Source organism: Somniosus microcephalus, chromosome 9, assembly GCF_052327205.1.
Source record: "Somniosus microcephalus isolate GS21.2 chromosome 9, FLI_Smic_1.0, whole genome shotgun sequence".
Lineage (NCBI taxonomy): Eukaryota > Metazoa > Chordata > Chondrichthyes > Squaliformes > Somniosidae > Somniosus > Somniosus microcephalus.
In genome coordinates, this window is record NC_140995.1 from 202067058 (window position 1) to 202083204 (window position 16147).

The 16147-nt window shown below is 48.5% G+C and overlaps 1 protein-coding gene across 3 annotated transcripts in view; it reads right to left on the reverse strand.

Annotated features, from left to right (window-relative positions):
* The window catches only part of scml4 (Scm polycomb group protein like 4), a 262549-nt gene that overhangs the window by 10803 nt on the left and 235599 nt on the right, over window positions 1-16147 (reverse strand). For all 3 annotated transcript variants that reach the window (XM_085997762.1, XM_085997763.1, XM_085997764.1), the window contains one exon: window positions 11609-11875. In XM_085997762.1, the coding sequence (XP_085853888.1) occupies window positions 11609-11875 (267 nt within the window). The remainder of the gene's footprint in view (window positions 1-11608; window positions 11876-16147) is intronic.

The window sequence follows — 16147 nt, forward strand, 5'->3', positions numbered from 1 at the left end:
GGACCCCAGCTATTCACAATATTCATTAATGATCTAGATAAGGGAACTAGATGTAATATCTCCAAGTTTGCAGACGACACAAAGCTGGGTGGGCGTGTGTGCTGCGAGGAGGATACCGAGAAACTCCAGGATGATTTGGACAGGTTGGGTGATTGGGCAGAAGCGTGGCAGATGCAATATAATGTGGATAAATGCGAGGTCATCCACTTTGGTGTCAAAAACAGAAAGGCAGACTATTATCTGAATGGCAATAGATTGGGAGAAGGGGAAGTGCAACGAGACCTGGGTGTCCTTGTGCACCAGTCGCTGAAGGTAAGCATGCAGGTGCAGCAGGCGGTGAAGAAGGCAAATGGTATGTTGGCCTTCATAGCAAAAGGGTTTGAGTACAGGAGCAAGGATGTCCTGCTGCAGTTGTACAGGGCCTTGGTGAGACCACACCTTGAGTACTGTGTGCAGTTTTGGTCACCTTATCTGAGGAAGGATGTTCTTGCCATGGAAGGAGTTCAGCGAAGATTCACAAGGCTGATCCCTGGGATGGCAGGAATGACGTATGAGGAGAGATTGGGTCGATTGGGCTTATACTCGCTGGAGTTTAGAAGAATGAGAGGGGATCTCATCGAAACTTATAAAATTCTGACAGGTCTGGACAAACTAGATGCAGGTAGAATGTTCCCGGTGGTCGGAGAGTCCAGAACCAGGGGTCATAGTCTAAGGATAAGGGGTAAGCCATTTAGGACAGAGATGAGGAAGAATTTCTTCACCCACAGAGTGGTGAACCTGTGGAATTCTCTACCACAGAAGGCGGTTGAGGCCAAGTCTTTAAATATATTCAAGAAGGAGTTAGATATATTTCTTAGAGCTAAAGATATCAAGGGATATGGGGAGAAGGCAGGTACGGGGTACTGAGTTTGGATGATCAGCCATGATCTCATCAAATGGCGGAGCAGGCTCGAGGGGCCGAATTGCCTACTCCTGCTCCTATCTTCTATGTTTCTATGTTTCCATTGTCCTCCTGTCGAGGAGGCTACGGCCATCATCGAAGTGGTACGTAAATGGAGTCATTTTCTCGCTCGTCGCCATTTCACACTTATAACCAATCAGCGCTCCGTGGCCTTTATGCTGGCTAACCGGAAACGCACTAAGATCAAGAATAACAAAATACAAATCTGGAGGATGGAATTGGCCGCCTTTGGATACACCATACATTATCGACCTGGCAAAGAGAATGTGGCCCCGGATACCCTCACGCAGGCATTCTGCTCTTCTATGTCAAGTTCGACTCTGGCGGATCTTCATACTGACTTATGCCATCCTGGTGTTACCCGTATGTTGCACTTTGTGCGATCTAAAAATCTCCCATTTTCTACGGAAGATGTGAAAAAAACGTGCTTATCCTGTAGAATTTGTGCAGAATTAAAACCGCAATTCTTCCATCCATCGGATGGCTCGCTCATACACGCTATGCAGCGACTCAGCATTGACTTTAAAGGGCCATTGCCTTCCGCAACGTGAAACACCTACTTACTTACTATGGTGGACGAATATTCATGCTTTCCCTTTGCTTTTCCCTGTCCCAATATGCTTACTTCCACAGTGATCAAATGCCTTGAGCAAATCTTTTCCCTTTGCGGTATGGCTAATTTCATCCACTCTGATCGGGGTCCCTCCTTCATGTCAAGCGAACTCAAAAGTTATCTCTCCCAACGGGGAATCGCCACAAGTAAAACAACACCATACCATAGGTAACGGACAGGTTGAGAGATACAACGCTATCATTTGGAACGCTGTTCGTCTTGCGCTGAGGTCACGCAACCTACCAGACCAGCAGTGGGAAACTATGCTCCCTGACGTGTTGCATTCCATCAGGTCTCTCCTTTCTACGTCTACCAATGTCACACCTCACGAGCGATTCTTCAGCTTCCAGCGTCGCTCCACCCATGGGACGTCTCTACCATCATGGTTGGCAGTTCCCGGCCCCGTGCTGCTCCGAAGATTCGTCCGATCATCTAAAAATGATCCTCTCGTCGACGAGGTAGAACTCATGGATGTCAACCCCACGTACGTGCACGTGCGGTACCCTGATGGCCAGGAGTCCACCGTTTCACTCCGGGACCTGGCTCCCTGTCCGGCCGGTTCCACGGACCCAACTGATAGAGGGACCCACGGGGATGATGCCGACACTCTGCGCTCCCCCGAAGATGACGCCCTACCTGGGACATTGAGAGATCTGCCAGCTGCCCCACCGGATCCACTCGGGGAGCCGAGCGCTCCCCGTGGGATGGCCACCCGAGGCCAGGACGCCGGTCAATTCCCGGCTATCCAACAGGATGAAGCCAGTTCTGCGCCTGTGGGGACCCACACCCGGAGTCACGATCTCCCCAGCCTCCCTCGGGTCGATCAGAGAAACACGGGCCCTGTCGATCCACCAGTACGGATCATGCGGCCCAGGGACCAAGACATGGTCCGGGGCGACGTGCCTTCTAGCCATAAACAAAAATCTAAAAGACTGCGGCTATTCGTGGTCCGCCTAATCCGTTAAGAGGAAGTCGTCGGACTTCCAAATCTTTTAGGCAGGAAGAATGTTATAAATCTCATCATCATCAAGAAACTACTCATGAAATAACGCTGGACGGCCAGCTGGTGGCGCCGTCCAAGGAGTATAAATATTCGGGCGTGGGGCCAGCTCTCCAGGGACATTTTGTAAGACAAGGAACTAGTGAAGTACAACTAGACCTCCATGTTCTGAAACAAGTTGATTAAAGCCTTGCTTTATGCTCAAACCAAGTGCGTAGTGAGTTTTATTACGTCAAAGCCCATGGATTAAAAAGGACAGTAGCAGCATGGATATGAAATTGGCTACGCGGCAGGAAACAGAGTAGTGGTGAATGGTTGTTTATCGGACTGGAGGAAGGTATACAGAGGGGTTCCCCAGGGATCGGTACTAGGACCACTGCTTTTTTTGATATATATTAATGACTTAGACTTGGGTGTACGGGGCACAATTTCAAAATTTGCAGGTGACACAAAACTTGGAACTTTAGTGAACAGTGAGGAGGATATTGATAGACTTCAAGAGAACATAGACAGGCTAGTGGAATGTGCAGACGCGTGGCAGATGAAATTTAATGCAGAAAATGCGAAGTGATACATTTTGGTAGGAAGAACGAGGAGAGGCAATAAAACTGAAGGGTACAATTCTAAAGGAAGTGCATCAACAGAGAGACCTGGGGTTATGTGCACACAAATCATTGAAGGTGGCAGGGCAGGTTGAGAAAGCAGTTTAAAAAGCATACGGGATCCTGGGCTTCATAAATAGAGGCATAGGCCTTGATTTTAACTGAGCCGTGGAGGCGGGCTGAGGCGTGCGGGGGGGTTAAAATTGCAAAAACTGGCAGGCGGGACCCCCCCCCCCCCCCACCGCCTGGTTCCCGACTCCGAGCCATTTTTACTCAGGCGTGTCTGATGGTCCCGAATCCGTCCCGCATCCAACAGGCGGGACTGGTCTTTAAGGCCCTTAATCACCATTAAATGGCCTCTATAATGCCATTTTAACAGGTCCTTGTAACTTTAACCCTTTTTCCACGTAAAACACGCCTGGTGGGAATCACGAATGTGAAACCTGGTGAGAGCACTATTGCATTGGTGACTTTCAACTGCAGGTCAACCATTAAAGTTAAGATTTGATCAGCCATGATTTGCAGGTGGCAGGACTTTGTGGTCTCGGGCAACTTTTACAATGCTTAACCACCCCTGTGGAAGGTTGGTGCCTCACACCCATCTCTATTGTGACCTCCTGGGAAACCCCTCTCGCCACCTTCACTCAGCGCTTCCTCAACGGAGGCATATACCAGAAGCATGGGAGCCATTTATTTCCTTCCCATCTGGGCATTAGAGGAGCTCGAGCACCAGCCGCGGCACCAGCAGAACCAGGAACAACAGCAGCACCAGCAGCAGCAGCAGGAGCGCCAGGCTGCTGCTCACCCACCTGAAGCTGCACAGGCCAGAATGGGCCAGCGCCTGGAAGCCCGTCGGCGCAGGAGATACCCCCCAAACAGAGTCTACAGATGCAGGGTCAGCTACCTCAACATGTCTGAGCAGCAGTGCCAAAGGCGGCTCCGACTTTCATGACAGGTAGTGACTGACATCTGCGCAATGCTACAGCAAGACCTGCTGCCCAGAGGACCAGGTGGACAACCATTACCAGTGGCCATCAAAGTCACCACCGCACTCAACCTTTCTGCCTCAGACTCATTCCAGGGATCAGCAGCAGACATCAGCGGCATCTCCCAGGAGGCCGCACACACTTGCATCCCGCAGGTAACCGATGCCCTCTTTGCACTCGCGCACAATCACATCCATTTCACCAAGGATCGAGCAAGTGTCACGGCGCGAGCGGTTGGATTAGCTCATCTGGCAGGCTTTCCAAGGGTGCAGGGCGTCGTTGACTGCACACGTGGCCCTTAAGGCATCCCATTGCAATCCAGGTATTTTTGTCAACCGCAAGGGCTTCCACTCCCTCAACGGTCCGCTGGTGTGTGACCACAAGAAGGAAATTTTGCATGTTTGTGCCATGTACCCTGGCAGTTGCCATGACTCCTTCATACTGTGCCAGTCTAGTGTGCCTCCGCTATTCAGTCCACCAGACCAACTTAACAGATGGCTACTTGGAGACAAGGGCTAGCCACTGAGGACGTGGCTAATGATGCCGTTGAGGAGGCCAGCCAATGAAGCTGAGGAGCGCTACAACTTCAGCCACATTTCCACCAGATTCATTACCGAGCAAACCATCAGTTTGCTGAAGATGCGCTTCAGATGCCTGGATAGATCAGGTGGAGCCCTACAGTACTCAGCAGCCAGGGTCTCCAGAATCGTCGTGGTTTGCTGTGCACTTCACAACATGGCACAGCGTCGTGGCTTGCAGATTCCTGAGGACCAAGTGGCTCCTCACATATCCTCCTCAGAGGAGGAGGAGGAGGGCAAAAACGAAGATCCTGCAGAGGCCCATCAACCAGCGGCAGCATTATGCAAGAACATTGCTGCCTGGGATGCCAGGAACGCACTCATCCTGGCCAGATTTGCTTAGCCTAGTCAATCAAACACTTTTGCTTCGCAGCTTCTTACCTGAGCATCGACAATGGCCAAGACCCTGCGGATTCCTAGCTATTTGACCAGCATACTGACAAGTGCAAGTAATCCTAAACCCTCAATGTGAAAGTCCCATTCGCGAAATGACACACGCCACAACTGCAACAGGTGCCATCAGAATTTTTATGTACAAGAACCAACTGATGGCATTTTTACAATAAACACAACATTTCACCAAGTGACTACCCTTGTGACTACTTGTGCAGAATTTTCCTCTTATGCGTGCTCCTACGTGGTGCTTTCCCTGTGGCTTCAGCAGATGTGGAGGCCCCTTGCTCACTTTCCTGCTGCTCCTGTCTCGACACCTTTGGCGGGCGTCCTCTGGGGTTGCGAGCCTATGAGGGCTCGTCAACAGTCTGCTGCTCCTGCGGCTGTGCAGGGGTTGAGACGCCTATCTCACTTGGGTGTGGACTCCAGTGGGGCTCTGACCGAGGGCTCTGCAGTGTCATGGGAGTGTGAGCGCTTGGAGAGGAGCCCCCACTTCCTTGAGGTCTGCCACCAATCTCCCTCTCATGGGTCAGGTCCCCCTCAGCGCCTGCAAGTGGCTGGAGAGCACCTTGCTGCACATCAGGGGGGCCATGGGGACCCGTATCTGCAATGGCAGTCCTACTCAGAAGGACTTCCATGAAGATCTGGTTTCTCTGTTCAATAGACGCCCATCGCTCCTCACGAGATGTCATTCTATTCTGAACAATGACCATGTTTTCCATACGCTGGCGACTAAGCTCCTCCATGGCCGTAGGCCTCCTCTCCTCTACCGTAGCCATCCTCTCCTGCACGGTTGCCAGCCTTAACACGGAGGTAGCCATCCTTTCCGTGTTGATGCATTCATGCACCAATGACTCCACAAAGGCTCTACTCATGTTCGCTATGGACTCCTCCATTCGCTCCACTCTCGCAGCGACCCTAGAGACAAAACCTGCCAGAGACTCCTGCATCTGTGCCTGGAGTTCCATCACCACTGATCTCATGGATGGACCCAGAGGCAGAGGGTCGACATGCTGTTGAGCCGAGCTGGCAGAGTCCTGCACCCTCTGACTAGGACTCTCCATTGCTGTCCCCGTCTCCACAATCTGCTGATGCTCACTTGTGAGCTGTGATACACCAGGTGACAACACTACTCTATGTCCCGAAGGTCCCACCGAGGTGTGAGTGTCTGCGCTGGTGCTGGGTGCGCTGAATTCTGCTGACGCTGCGCCCTCAGAGGTTGCAGCTTCCTCTGATGAGTCTGGCTGCTCAGCCTCTTCTTCCTGGCTAGGGTGGACGGATGCTTGTGATGGTCCTGTGGGGGAGTAAAGGAAAGAGTTACAGATGTGATGCCAAGGCTACATGCAGATGCTCATAAGTCCATCTGTCACAGCTTGACAATCATTATCTGCGACTCATGCAATGTCAAAGAGAGAGATGGGAAACTTTTCTGTCACCAGCTTGCTGTGTTGTACCCGTCTGTCCGTCCCCCATGCGCAAATCATCCTCAATACCAATGATTTCCAGGACGGCCTCCTCCCAGGGGGTCAGGTGGGCTATTGAGGGTGGCCCTCCTCCTGTCCTGGCTCGCTCTCATTTGTTGTGAGCTCTCTTTTCCTGCAATGAGGGAGACCAGTGGAGGTTGAGTGAGAATGAACGAGTGAGTGTACAGATTGCATAGCATAGATACTTAGAAGGAGACAAAGATGGAGTGAGTTTGCAAGACCAAGGGCCCTCCCTATGTGTTGTCAGTTGTGTTCAAAGCATCAGAGTAAGAGGGAGTGTGAGGGCTACATGGTGGAATAATTATGTGAATGTGAGCATAGAGAGAGAGGGAATGGGTAAGGGTACATGGATGTCATTGTCAAGTGGGATGTGGAGGAAGAGATTGCTAAAGCTGAGTGCTGGTGAGGAAAGGCAATGGGGATCAGATTGAGGGTGATGGGAAATTCATACTCACTTTTCCAGTGCGCTGAAGGTCATGAAATCTTTTCCTGCACTGTATCCAGGTTCTGCGGGTGACTCCCAAGGAATTGACCTCCTCAGCCATCTGCATCCACACTACCTTGGTCTGAGTGGGAGGCCTCTTCCTCCCTGATGAAGGGAACAGCACCTCCCTGTTGGCCCTAGCCCCATCCACCAATGTCTGAAGTGCTGCCTTGTCAAAGCGAGGAGCTGCTCTTGGCCTCCCGCTTGTCATCTCTCCTGCAGGTCCCTCTGACACCAAATGGAGGAAGCTTGGAAGTCTGCAGAAGAAGCAAGGATTGCTGTGGACCTTAAATGCAGCAGCAATGATGACGTCATCGGAGGGGAATTTCAGTCATGAAAAACCCCTTTGCAAAGGCTTCCCACACGTTGGAAATCAATTGGCCAATTGAGTTAAAATTGCATCAATCTCCCACATCCATTTATATTCGTGTGGGAAACATAAAATTCGGGGAACACGCCAATAGGCCGCAGCTGAGTTAAAATCGAGGCCTTGGGGTACAAAAGCAAGGAAGTTATGATGAACCTTTATAAAACACTGATTCGGCCTCAACTGGAGTATTGTGTCCAATTCTGGGCACCGCACTTTAGGAAGGATGTGAAGGCCTTAGAGAGGGTGCAGAAAAGATTTACAAGATGAGGGATGAGGGACTTCAATTACGTGGATAGACTGGAGAAGCTGGGGTTGTTCTCCTTAGAGCAAAGAAGGTTGAGAGGAGATTTGATAGAGGTGTTCAAAATCATGAGGGGTCTGGACAGAGTAGATAGAGAGAAACTGTTCCCATTGGCAGAAGGGTTGAGAACCAGAGGACACAGATTTAAGGTGATTGGCAGAAGAACCAAAGGCGACATCAGGAAAAACCTTTTTACGCAGCGAGTGGTTAGGATCGGGAATGCACTGCCCAAGAGGGTGTTGGAGGCAGATTCAAACATGGCTTTCAAAAGGAAAGTTGTTAAGTAACTGAAGGAAAAAAATGTACAGGGCTACGGGGAAAGGGCGGGGGAGTGGTTCTAGCTGAAGTGCTCTTGCAGATAGTCGGCACGGGCTTGACGGGCTGAATGGCCTCCTTCTGTGATGTAACCATTCTACAATTCTTTGATTCTATGATTCGATTTCTTGGTGACTGTCTTAAATTGGTGGCTTCTAGTAATACTCTTGTCCCCACAAGTGGTAGTACATATTTAAAAGCCTGTGTGGGGGGTGCACAGTATAGAGCAACTTGGAGTTCTGACTCACTTTTACAGAAACATTCAAGACAGCAGTGAGGCAATGTGGTGGCGAACCATCCTACTGATGGTGGTGGGGGCGCGGGCGATGGGGAACTTGGGTCCTATCCTTCATGCCAGCCAGTTACTAATCTCAGCTGCTCTGGTATTGGGAGGCCTGGGGTTTTATTGGGAAACCTAACTGAGAAAGAGAGTGAATGATGGGGCACTGGCAGTTGACAGCTCGCAATCATCTCAGTGTGGTAATAGGAAGAGAAAATGCTGGACACACTCAGCAGGACAGGATTTAAGCTGGAATCCATGTGGAATGAGTCGGAGCCACAGACACTTGCAGAGAAAAGAGATGTGGATGTGACAAAGAGTATAGCAGAGACCTGGGAGCAAAACAAGGCATGACAGGTGTGAATCATGGAGACAAGAAGGGTCTGGGAGGGGTTTTGAGGATAAAAGCATTGGGATCGCTCTTCAATGCTTTATTTGGGACATTACTTCAACATATAGATATTAACTCCCCTCAAACCACTAAATTGATTAAAAAACAAATGCCCAGGAAATCCCAGTAGCAAACACTGATTCCAGAACCACAAGGTTTCACACTTCAAAGCTTCAGGGGCTGTAAACAATGTTGGGCCAAGTATCTCCACTTCAGTGGTAAGATCGAATAAGAAAAGACCATTTGGTCCATCAAGCCCATCCTACCACAAACCATGTAAAAGAAATGAAATAGACTTGAATTTATATAGTGCCTTTCACGACCTCAGGACGTCCCAAAGTGCTTTGCAGTGGTCCATAGACAGAGCTACAGGTCCTACAATCAATGGATTAGAGCAAATCTCTGTAGCCCTACCACATCCAGTCAAGAATAATGGTGGACAACCAGGCAATTAACAGGAGGAAGCCCCATGAACATCCCCATCATCAGCCATGGTGGAGCCTAGCACGCGAGTGTTAAGAAACAAGGCTGAAGTGCTTGCAAGGTCTTCAGTCAAAAGGGCTGAGTGGTTGAGCCTACTCGGCCTCCTCCCAAGGTCCCCACCATCATAGATACAGTGTCCAGCTAACTCGATTTACTCCATGTCACATTAAGAAACGACTGAGTGCATTGGACACAACAAAGGCTGTGGGCACTGACAATATCCTGGATGTAATACTGACGGCCTGTGCATCAGAGCTACTGCTCCTCGAACCAAACTGTTCCAGCACCGACCCTGGCATCTGCCCGATAGTGTGGAAGATTGCCTAGGTATGTCCCATCATTAAAAAAAATAAATCCAACCTGGCCAATTACTGCCCTATCAGCCTCCCCCAATCATCATTAAAGTGATGGAATGAGTCAGTAATAGTGCCATCAAGCAACACCTACTCACCAATGAAGAAAGAAAGACGCATTTATATAGCGCCTTTCACGACCTCAGGATGTCCCAAAGCGCTTTACAGCCAATGAAGCACTTTTGAATGTAGTCACTGTTGTAATGTAGTGAAACATGGAAGTCAATTTGCGCACAGCAAAGTCCCACAAACAGCAATGAGAAAATGACCAGATAATCTGTTGTAGTGATGTTGGTTGAGAGATAAATATTGGTCAGGACACCGGGAAGAACTTCCCTGTTCTTCTTTGATCTAAGAGGCCAGACGGTGTCTCGGTTTAATGTCTCATCTGAAAGACGACACCTCCGACACTGCAGCACTCCCTCGGTACTGCACTGAAGTATCAGCCTAGATTTTGCACTCCAGTCTCTGGAGTGGGACTTGAACCTATAGCCTTTTCACTCAGAGGCGAGAGTGCTACCACTGAGCCAAGGCTGGCACCCAATGTACATCCCACTCTGTGTCCTAGGACTACTTAGTATTTTTAAAGTCCCTGGACAAAGAATTGCTTAGACCCATCTGGTGTACCATCTGCAGTGTGCTCATCCAATCGTACAATGGACGTTATTACCCTCGAGTGGTGCAGAGGCAGTATCAAAGATGATTTCAAGTATCAGAATGTAAGTTATAAGGAAAGTTAAGAAAGTTGTGCTTGTTTTCTTTGTAAAAGATGTGATTTTGAGATGATCTAACTGAAGATTCCAAGATCATTGAAGGTGCCGTCTTTCGGATGAGAATTTAAACCGAGGCCCCGCCTGCTCTCTCAGGTGGACGTAGAAGATCCCATGGCACTATTTCAAAGAAAAGCAGGGGAGTTATCCCCGGTGTCCTAGCCAATATTTATCTCCCAATCAACATCACTAAAAACAGATTATCTGGTCATTATCACATTGCTGTTTGTGGGAGCTTGTTGTGCGCAAATTGGCTGCTGCGTTTCCTACATTATAAGACTGACTACACTTCAAAAAGTACTTAATTGGCTGTAAAGCACTTTGGGATGTCCGGTGGTCGTGAAAGAAGCTATATAAATACAAGTCTTTCTTTTCTTTCTTTTATGACAAAGCTGAGCAGGAAGCAGCACAGTGGCACTGGGTGCTACAGCCACTGGTTCACGTCCCACTCCATGCCATTTCTGATCTGAACTATACTGCACCAAGAGGGGTCCGCAGTCTGTTCCAGCAACGGTAGGAAGGATTTGAGGGACGATGTACAACTGGCCAGCTTGAGACACCTTCTAGCATCCAGTTACAGGGCCTGTTGTCGACAGCTTCGGAGCAGGTTGTGCATCTGATTTGCCCTCGCGGTCACATGGTGTCAGGGCAGGCAGGCAGAGAAAAAACAAAAGAGGGTAAGGATAACACGAGAAGAGAAAGGAATGAAAACCTGAGCAGGAAAATATCCCCAATGGATTTGCTATTTCATAGAATCACAGAAAGTACAATACAGAAAGAGCCCATTCAGCTCATTACAACAACAACAACTTGTATTTATATCGCGCCTTTAACGTAGTAAAACATTCCAAGGCGCTGCACAGGAGTATTTTAAGACAAAAAATTTGACACCGATCCACATAAAGATAAATTAGGGCAGATGACCAAAAGCTTGGTCAAAGAGGTAGATTTTAAGGAGCATCTTAAAGGAGGAAAGAGAGGTAGCGAGGCAGACAGGTTTAGGCAGGGAATTCCAGAGCTTAGGGCCTAGGCAACAGAAGGCACAGCCACCAAAGGTTGAGCGATTATAATCAGGGATGCTCAAGAGGGCAGAATTAGAGGAGCGCAGATATCATTACGCCTATGTCAGTGCTAATTGTATTCAGTGTTGCTCACAACCTCCCGCTTAAAAAACAAATGTCACACTTCTAACAACAAAAGTTAAATATGTATCTAAAAAAGGCAGCGGCTAGCGTGAAATGTACCTGCATTACCGCTACCTTTCCCTTCGTAAAAGCTTCCCCCTCCACCCGGGCTGGATGAGAGGCGCCGCAATCCTGCTGAAGGGGGCCCGCTGGAAGACTGGTAGGACGAGCGATAGTTGTAGGAGGTTGTCCCTGAGCTCCTGTACTCTCCAGAGTTACGCCTTGATGGACTAGGAGGGTTCATCAAGTGCAGAGGAGAATCCATCGAATCCACACCATATCTGCTTTCTACAGCTCCAATGAGGTCATCCTCTGGTATCACAGTTTCTGCAGTGGAAATCAATATAAAAAGGACGTTGTATATAATTATACGTACATTTTTAATATTAGTCGATATCCCGTGACATTGCACATGGGCATAACCTTTTTCAAACACTTATTCATGTCCCTGTTATTATGGATTTTGCTTCCATTGCTGTTTTCGGTAGGGTACTTCTAATATGTTCTAATTTATCCATTTGTTTTTTGATGATGATCTTAAATGTATGTCCTCTCGTTGCTGAGTCACTGCCTTGGAGAAATGGTTTTTCTCAGGTTACCCTATCAAAATATCTCATAATTTTGTTTGAACAGTTCTATTAGATCTCCGCTCAACCTGGTTTATTCTAGTTCTAATTCTCCAGTCTCATCTCATACATTATTCTAACTGCAGCATTGTGGTGATTATTCTTTATGTTTAGTAAGAAGTATTGTGATTGGTTGTTTGTTTCCTGCCTTGGGATATATGCTGTAATCTCATTGGTAGTTGATGTCATGTGATTTGTGGTGGCCATCTTAAATTCAGTTCTTTCCAGCCTTTAGTTGGGACTGGGTGTTGAAGATGTGCTACAGGATTTTTAAATTAATAAAGCCTAGATTAGAAAGGCAAATCTATTCTTTATTTCAAGCATAACCAATGATTTGTACAGTATATCCATCCATTTAATCTAATAAAACAGTAAATGTACACATGTTACATCCATCACACTCTGGGCATCATACTTTGTTAGAGATAAAAAAAATTTTAGAACTGGATAATTCTAACCTGAAACCAATCTCCACAGTTCCCTCACCAAACAACTAAATTCTTATTGGCCTGAAGCTGTAGTAGAGATATAAAACAAGCTTGGAAAAAAAAGGCAGTCATTTAATGCTGGTTGCTACTGGCCTGGACCCTAACAAAACCATAACTATATTCTGATTGGCCTGAAACTCTAATCAATGGTTGAGGTTGTTGGAGGTCAATCATCTCAGCCCCAGGACATCGCTGCAAGAGTTCCTCAGGGCAGTGTCCTAGGCCCAACCATCTTCAGCTGCTTCATCAATGACCTTCCCTCCATCATAAGGTCAGAAGTGGGAAATAACAACAGAAAATGCTGGAAAAACTCAGCAGGCCAGGCAACATCCGTGGAGAGAGAAACAGAGTCAACGTTTCGGGTCAAAACCCTTCTACAGAGCTGTGAGAAAAGGCAGGAAATGAAACAAAAGGCAGTTTGGGGGCTGGGAAATGGGGGAGGGGATGAAAGAAGAGACATTAAGAGATATTCAAGGTGAGACGAGATAGTAATAGGACTGGTAAAGAAACAGACAATGGCTCTAGATGAAGTGTGAAATGCGCTGGCAGAGTGAGAGACAGCTGCCATGTGGGAGAGAGAAAAAAAAGGAAAAGTCACAAACCAAAAGTGTGGATAAAAAATATATAAAAATATAATAGGGGCCGAGGTTATGATCTGAAGTTGTTGAACTCGATATTGAGTCCTGAAGGCTGTAAAGTGCCTAATCGGAAGATGAGCTGCTGTTCCTCGAGTTTATGGCGAGCTTCCGTGGAACAATGCAAGTGGGGATGTTCGCTGATGATTGCACAGCAATTTCGGCACCTGGTCATTACAGCAGCTCCAACAACACTCAAGAAGCTTAACACCATCCAGGACAAAGCAGCCCGCTTGATCGGCACCCCATCCACCACCTTAAACATTCACTCCCACCACCGGCGTACCGTGACTGCAGTGTGTACTATCTACAAGATGCACTGCAGTAACTCACCAAGGCTTCCTCAACAGCACCGCCCAAACCCGCGACCTCTAACACCTAGCTTGATGAGCACAGTGTTCATGCATACACAAAGAAAGAGCAATCTCATCCTCAAAAAAAATTAAAAGTAAATAATATACAAACTGAAACAGAGGCAGTAAATCAGAACATTTGCAAGTCCAAGGCATTAAACATTTCCAAATACCATCAGCCAGCAGCTGTCATGACCAATAAGCACTCGTATATCTCAGGGATTTACCATGCCGAGAGAAATAAAAATGACAAGAGTTTACATGTTACAAATTGTTTTGCCTGCGTCAGATATCTGCTTTGTACATTAACAAAGAATGAGGTTTCGCCCCCTCGCCCTGCTAATTTAAAATGAACAATGTTCTAAAATAGTGGGTTTGATAAAAATGACTAAATAGTAAACAAACCACATGCCCTCAACTACACAAAATACAGGAAAAATAAAAGATCTATTCACAAGGCTTGCAATACCTGTTGTGCATTGAGCCACAGAAGAAGCATAACAAGTACACAGTGTTCTTATAACCCGCCAGTGTTTAAAAACTGTCGGGGAAGTTGACAGTGTTTGCTGAGTCACTGCCACCTCAAAGACACTGACATATTGGGCTTGTGTTAAGGAGCATAAGATGTTGATCAGGATCACGGGAGACCTGTTACAAAGGAAGTGACTGGAGTCTCTTCAGTCAGCACAGTGCCCTCTGCAGGCTCAGCCGGTGGTGAAAGCACTGCCACAGATCGTTAAGTGCAAAGTGGCAGTCACTGGGTTGCAATGTAATTAGTTATGCAAAGCAATTTGAGGTATTTTGATATGATTGCAGATATCTTTTTTATTATTAATATGTGGCAGTACCACCGGGTGTCCCTTACTTATAATGTACATAATTCACTTTAACTTAACTATGTATGTATATAACTTACCCGTTCGGGCCGTTGCCCCTTTAAGAACGCACTGACGTCACATCACGTGTCACGTGACTCACCGAGATGCGAGCTGGCCCAGCTCGGCCTTCCACTCTCACGACGGTCGCCGGCACAACTCGGCCTCCCGCTCCTGCGGTGGCCGCCAGCCCGGTTCAGCCTCCCGCGCCCGCAATGGCCGCCGGCCCGGTTCAGCCTCCCGCTCTCGCGACTTCGGCCGCAACAGCCAGCCTCAGTGCCGGGTAAACGCGCCGACGTATCGACGGGGGTCACATGACTGCCCAAGCGCGGGCAAACGCGTCGACATCACGACGCAGGTCGCGTGACCACCTAAGCGCGGGAAAACGCGACCGAGCGTGATGACATCATCACGCTATCCACGGGACTGCGGACTCAGTCCTCGTGGCGTCCCCGCTGGGGAAAGACCTACTCCAAGGCTCTCCTGCATCCATCTCTCTTACCTGCTGTATTTCATCTGTTTCCTGTACCGACCTGTTGGAATTCGGTTATTCTTGAATTAAAGAACTTCTTGATTGTTCTCCTGAAGTCGAACTCGATTATTTAGTAGGAATTCGTCCAATACCTACTTAGGTGAACCCGAATACCTACAATTGGTGACCCAACGACGTGAGTACGGGAGCTCATCAATACCTACATTGGTGACCCCGTTTTCTGTGAATGTTTTTCACGGAAGCAGCGCACAGCCTGAACCCCATCTCTGTGAACCATTTCACAGAGGAAGAGCACGGCGAACAACATCCGACTAGCAACAACCGACGAACACCGATTCCTACATTGGCGACCCCGCCTTTGTGAACGTATTCGCAAAAGAAGCGCAGCCTGGAGGTGAGCCCGTTTTTCACGAACGAAATGCAGCCGGACCCCGATTTTTGTGAACGATTTTCAGAAAATAAGCACGTCATGGAAGCATCAGCCGTTTCGCTGTCGCTACCGCCATACAGGGTGCAGCAACCGCCCTCGTGCTTTATAAAGGTAGAAGCCCCGTTCGCTGAGAACATCGATGCAGCGCAGACCACGCACCTGCTTACGGTCTCCGTTTTCGACATTTCTACCGCCACACGGATCGTCCGCCTCCACGACATCTCCCAACGCAACAGCAAGTATACATCCCTCCAAGCACAGGTTCTGCAGGTTTTCGGGCCCTCAAGATCGGAGTGCGACCCCACGGAGATGACACGATGACTCGCTCCTCACGACCCACGAGGACCCATCCCTCGCGAACCACGAGGACCAATCCCTCGCGAACCACGAGGACACATCCCTCGCAAACCACAAGGACCCATCCCTTGTGAAGCACGACGACGCATTCCCTGCCGACGACGCACCAGCCCGTCAGCCTGCTGGTTGTGTTTTCTACCACTCTTTTTGACGCGAAAGCGAAGCTTTGCCGCCCTCCCGGCAGTTTTCCTTCTCAATCAACAACAACTCGAAGCGTTGCCGCCCTCCCGGCAGTTATCTAGTTAAATCAACAACAACTCGAAGCTTTGCTGCCCTCCCGGCAGTTTTCCTTCTCAATCAACAACAACTCGAAGCGTTGCCACCCTCCCGGCAGTTTTCCCC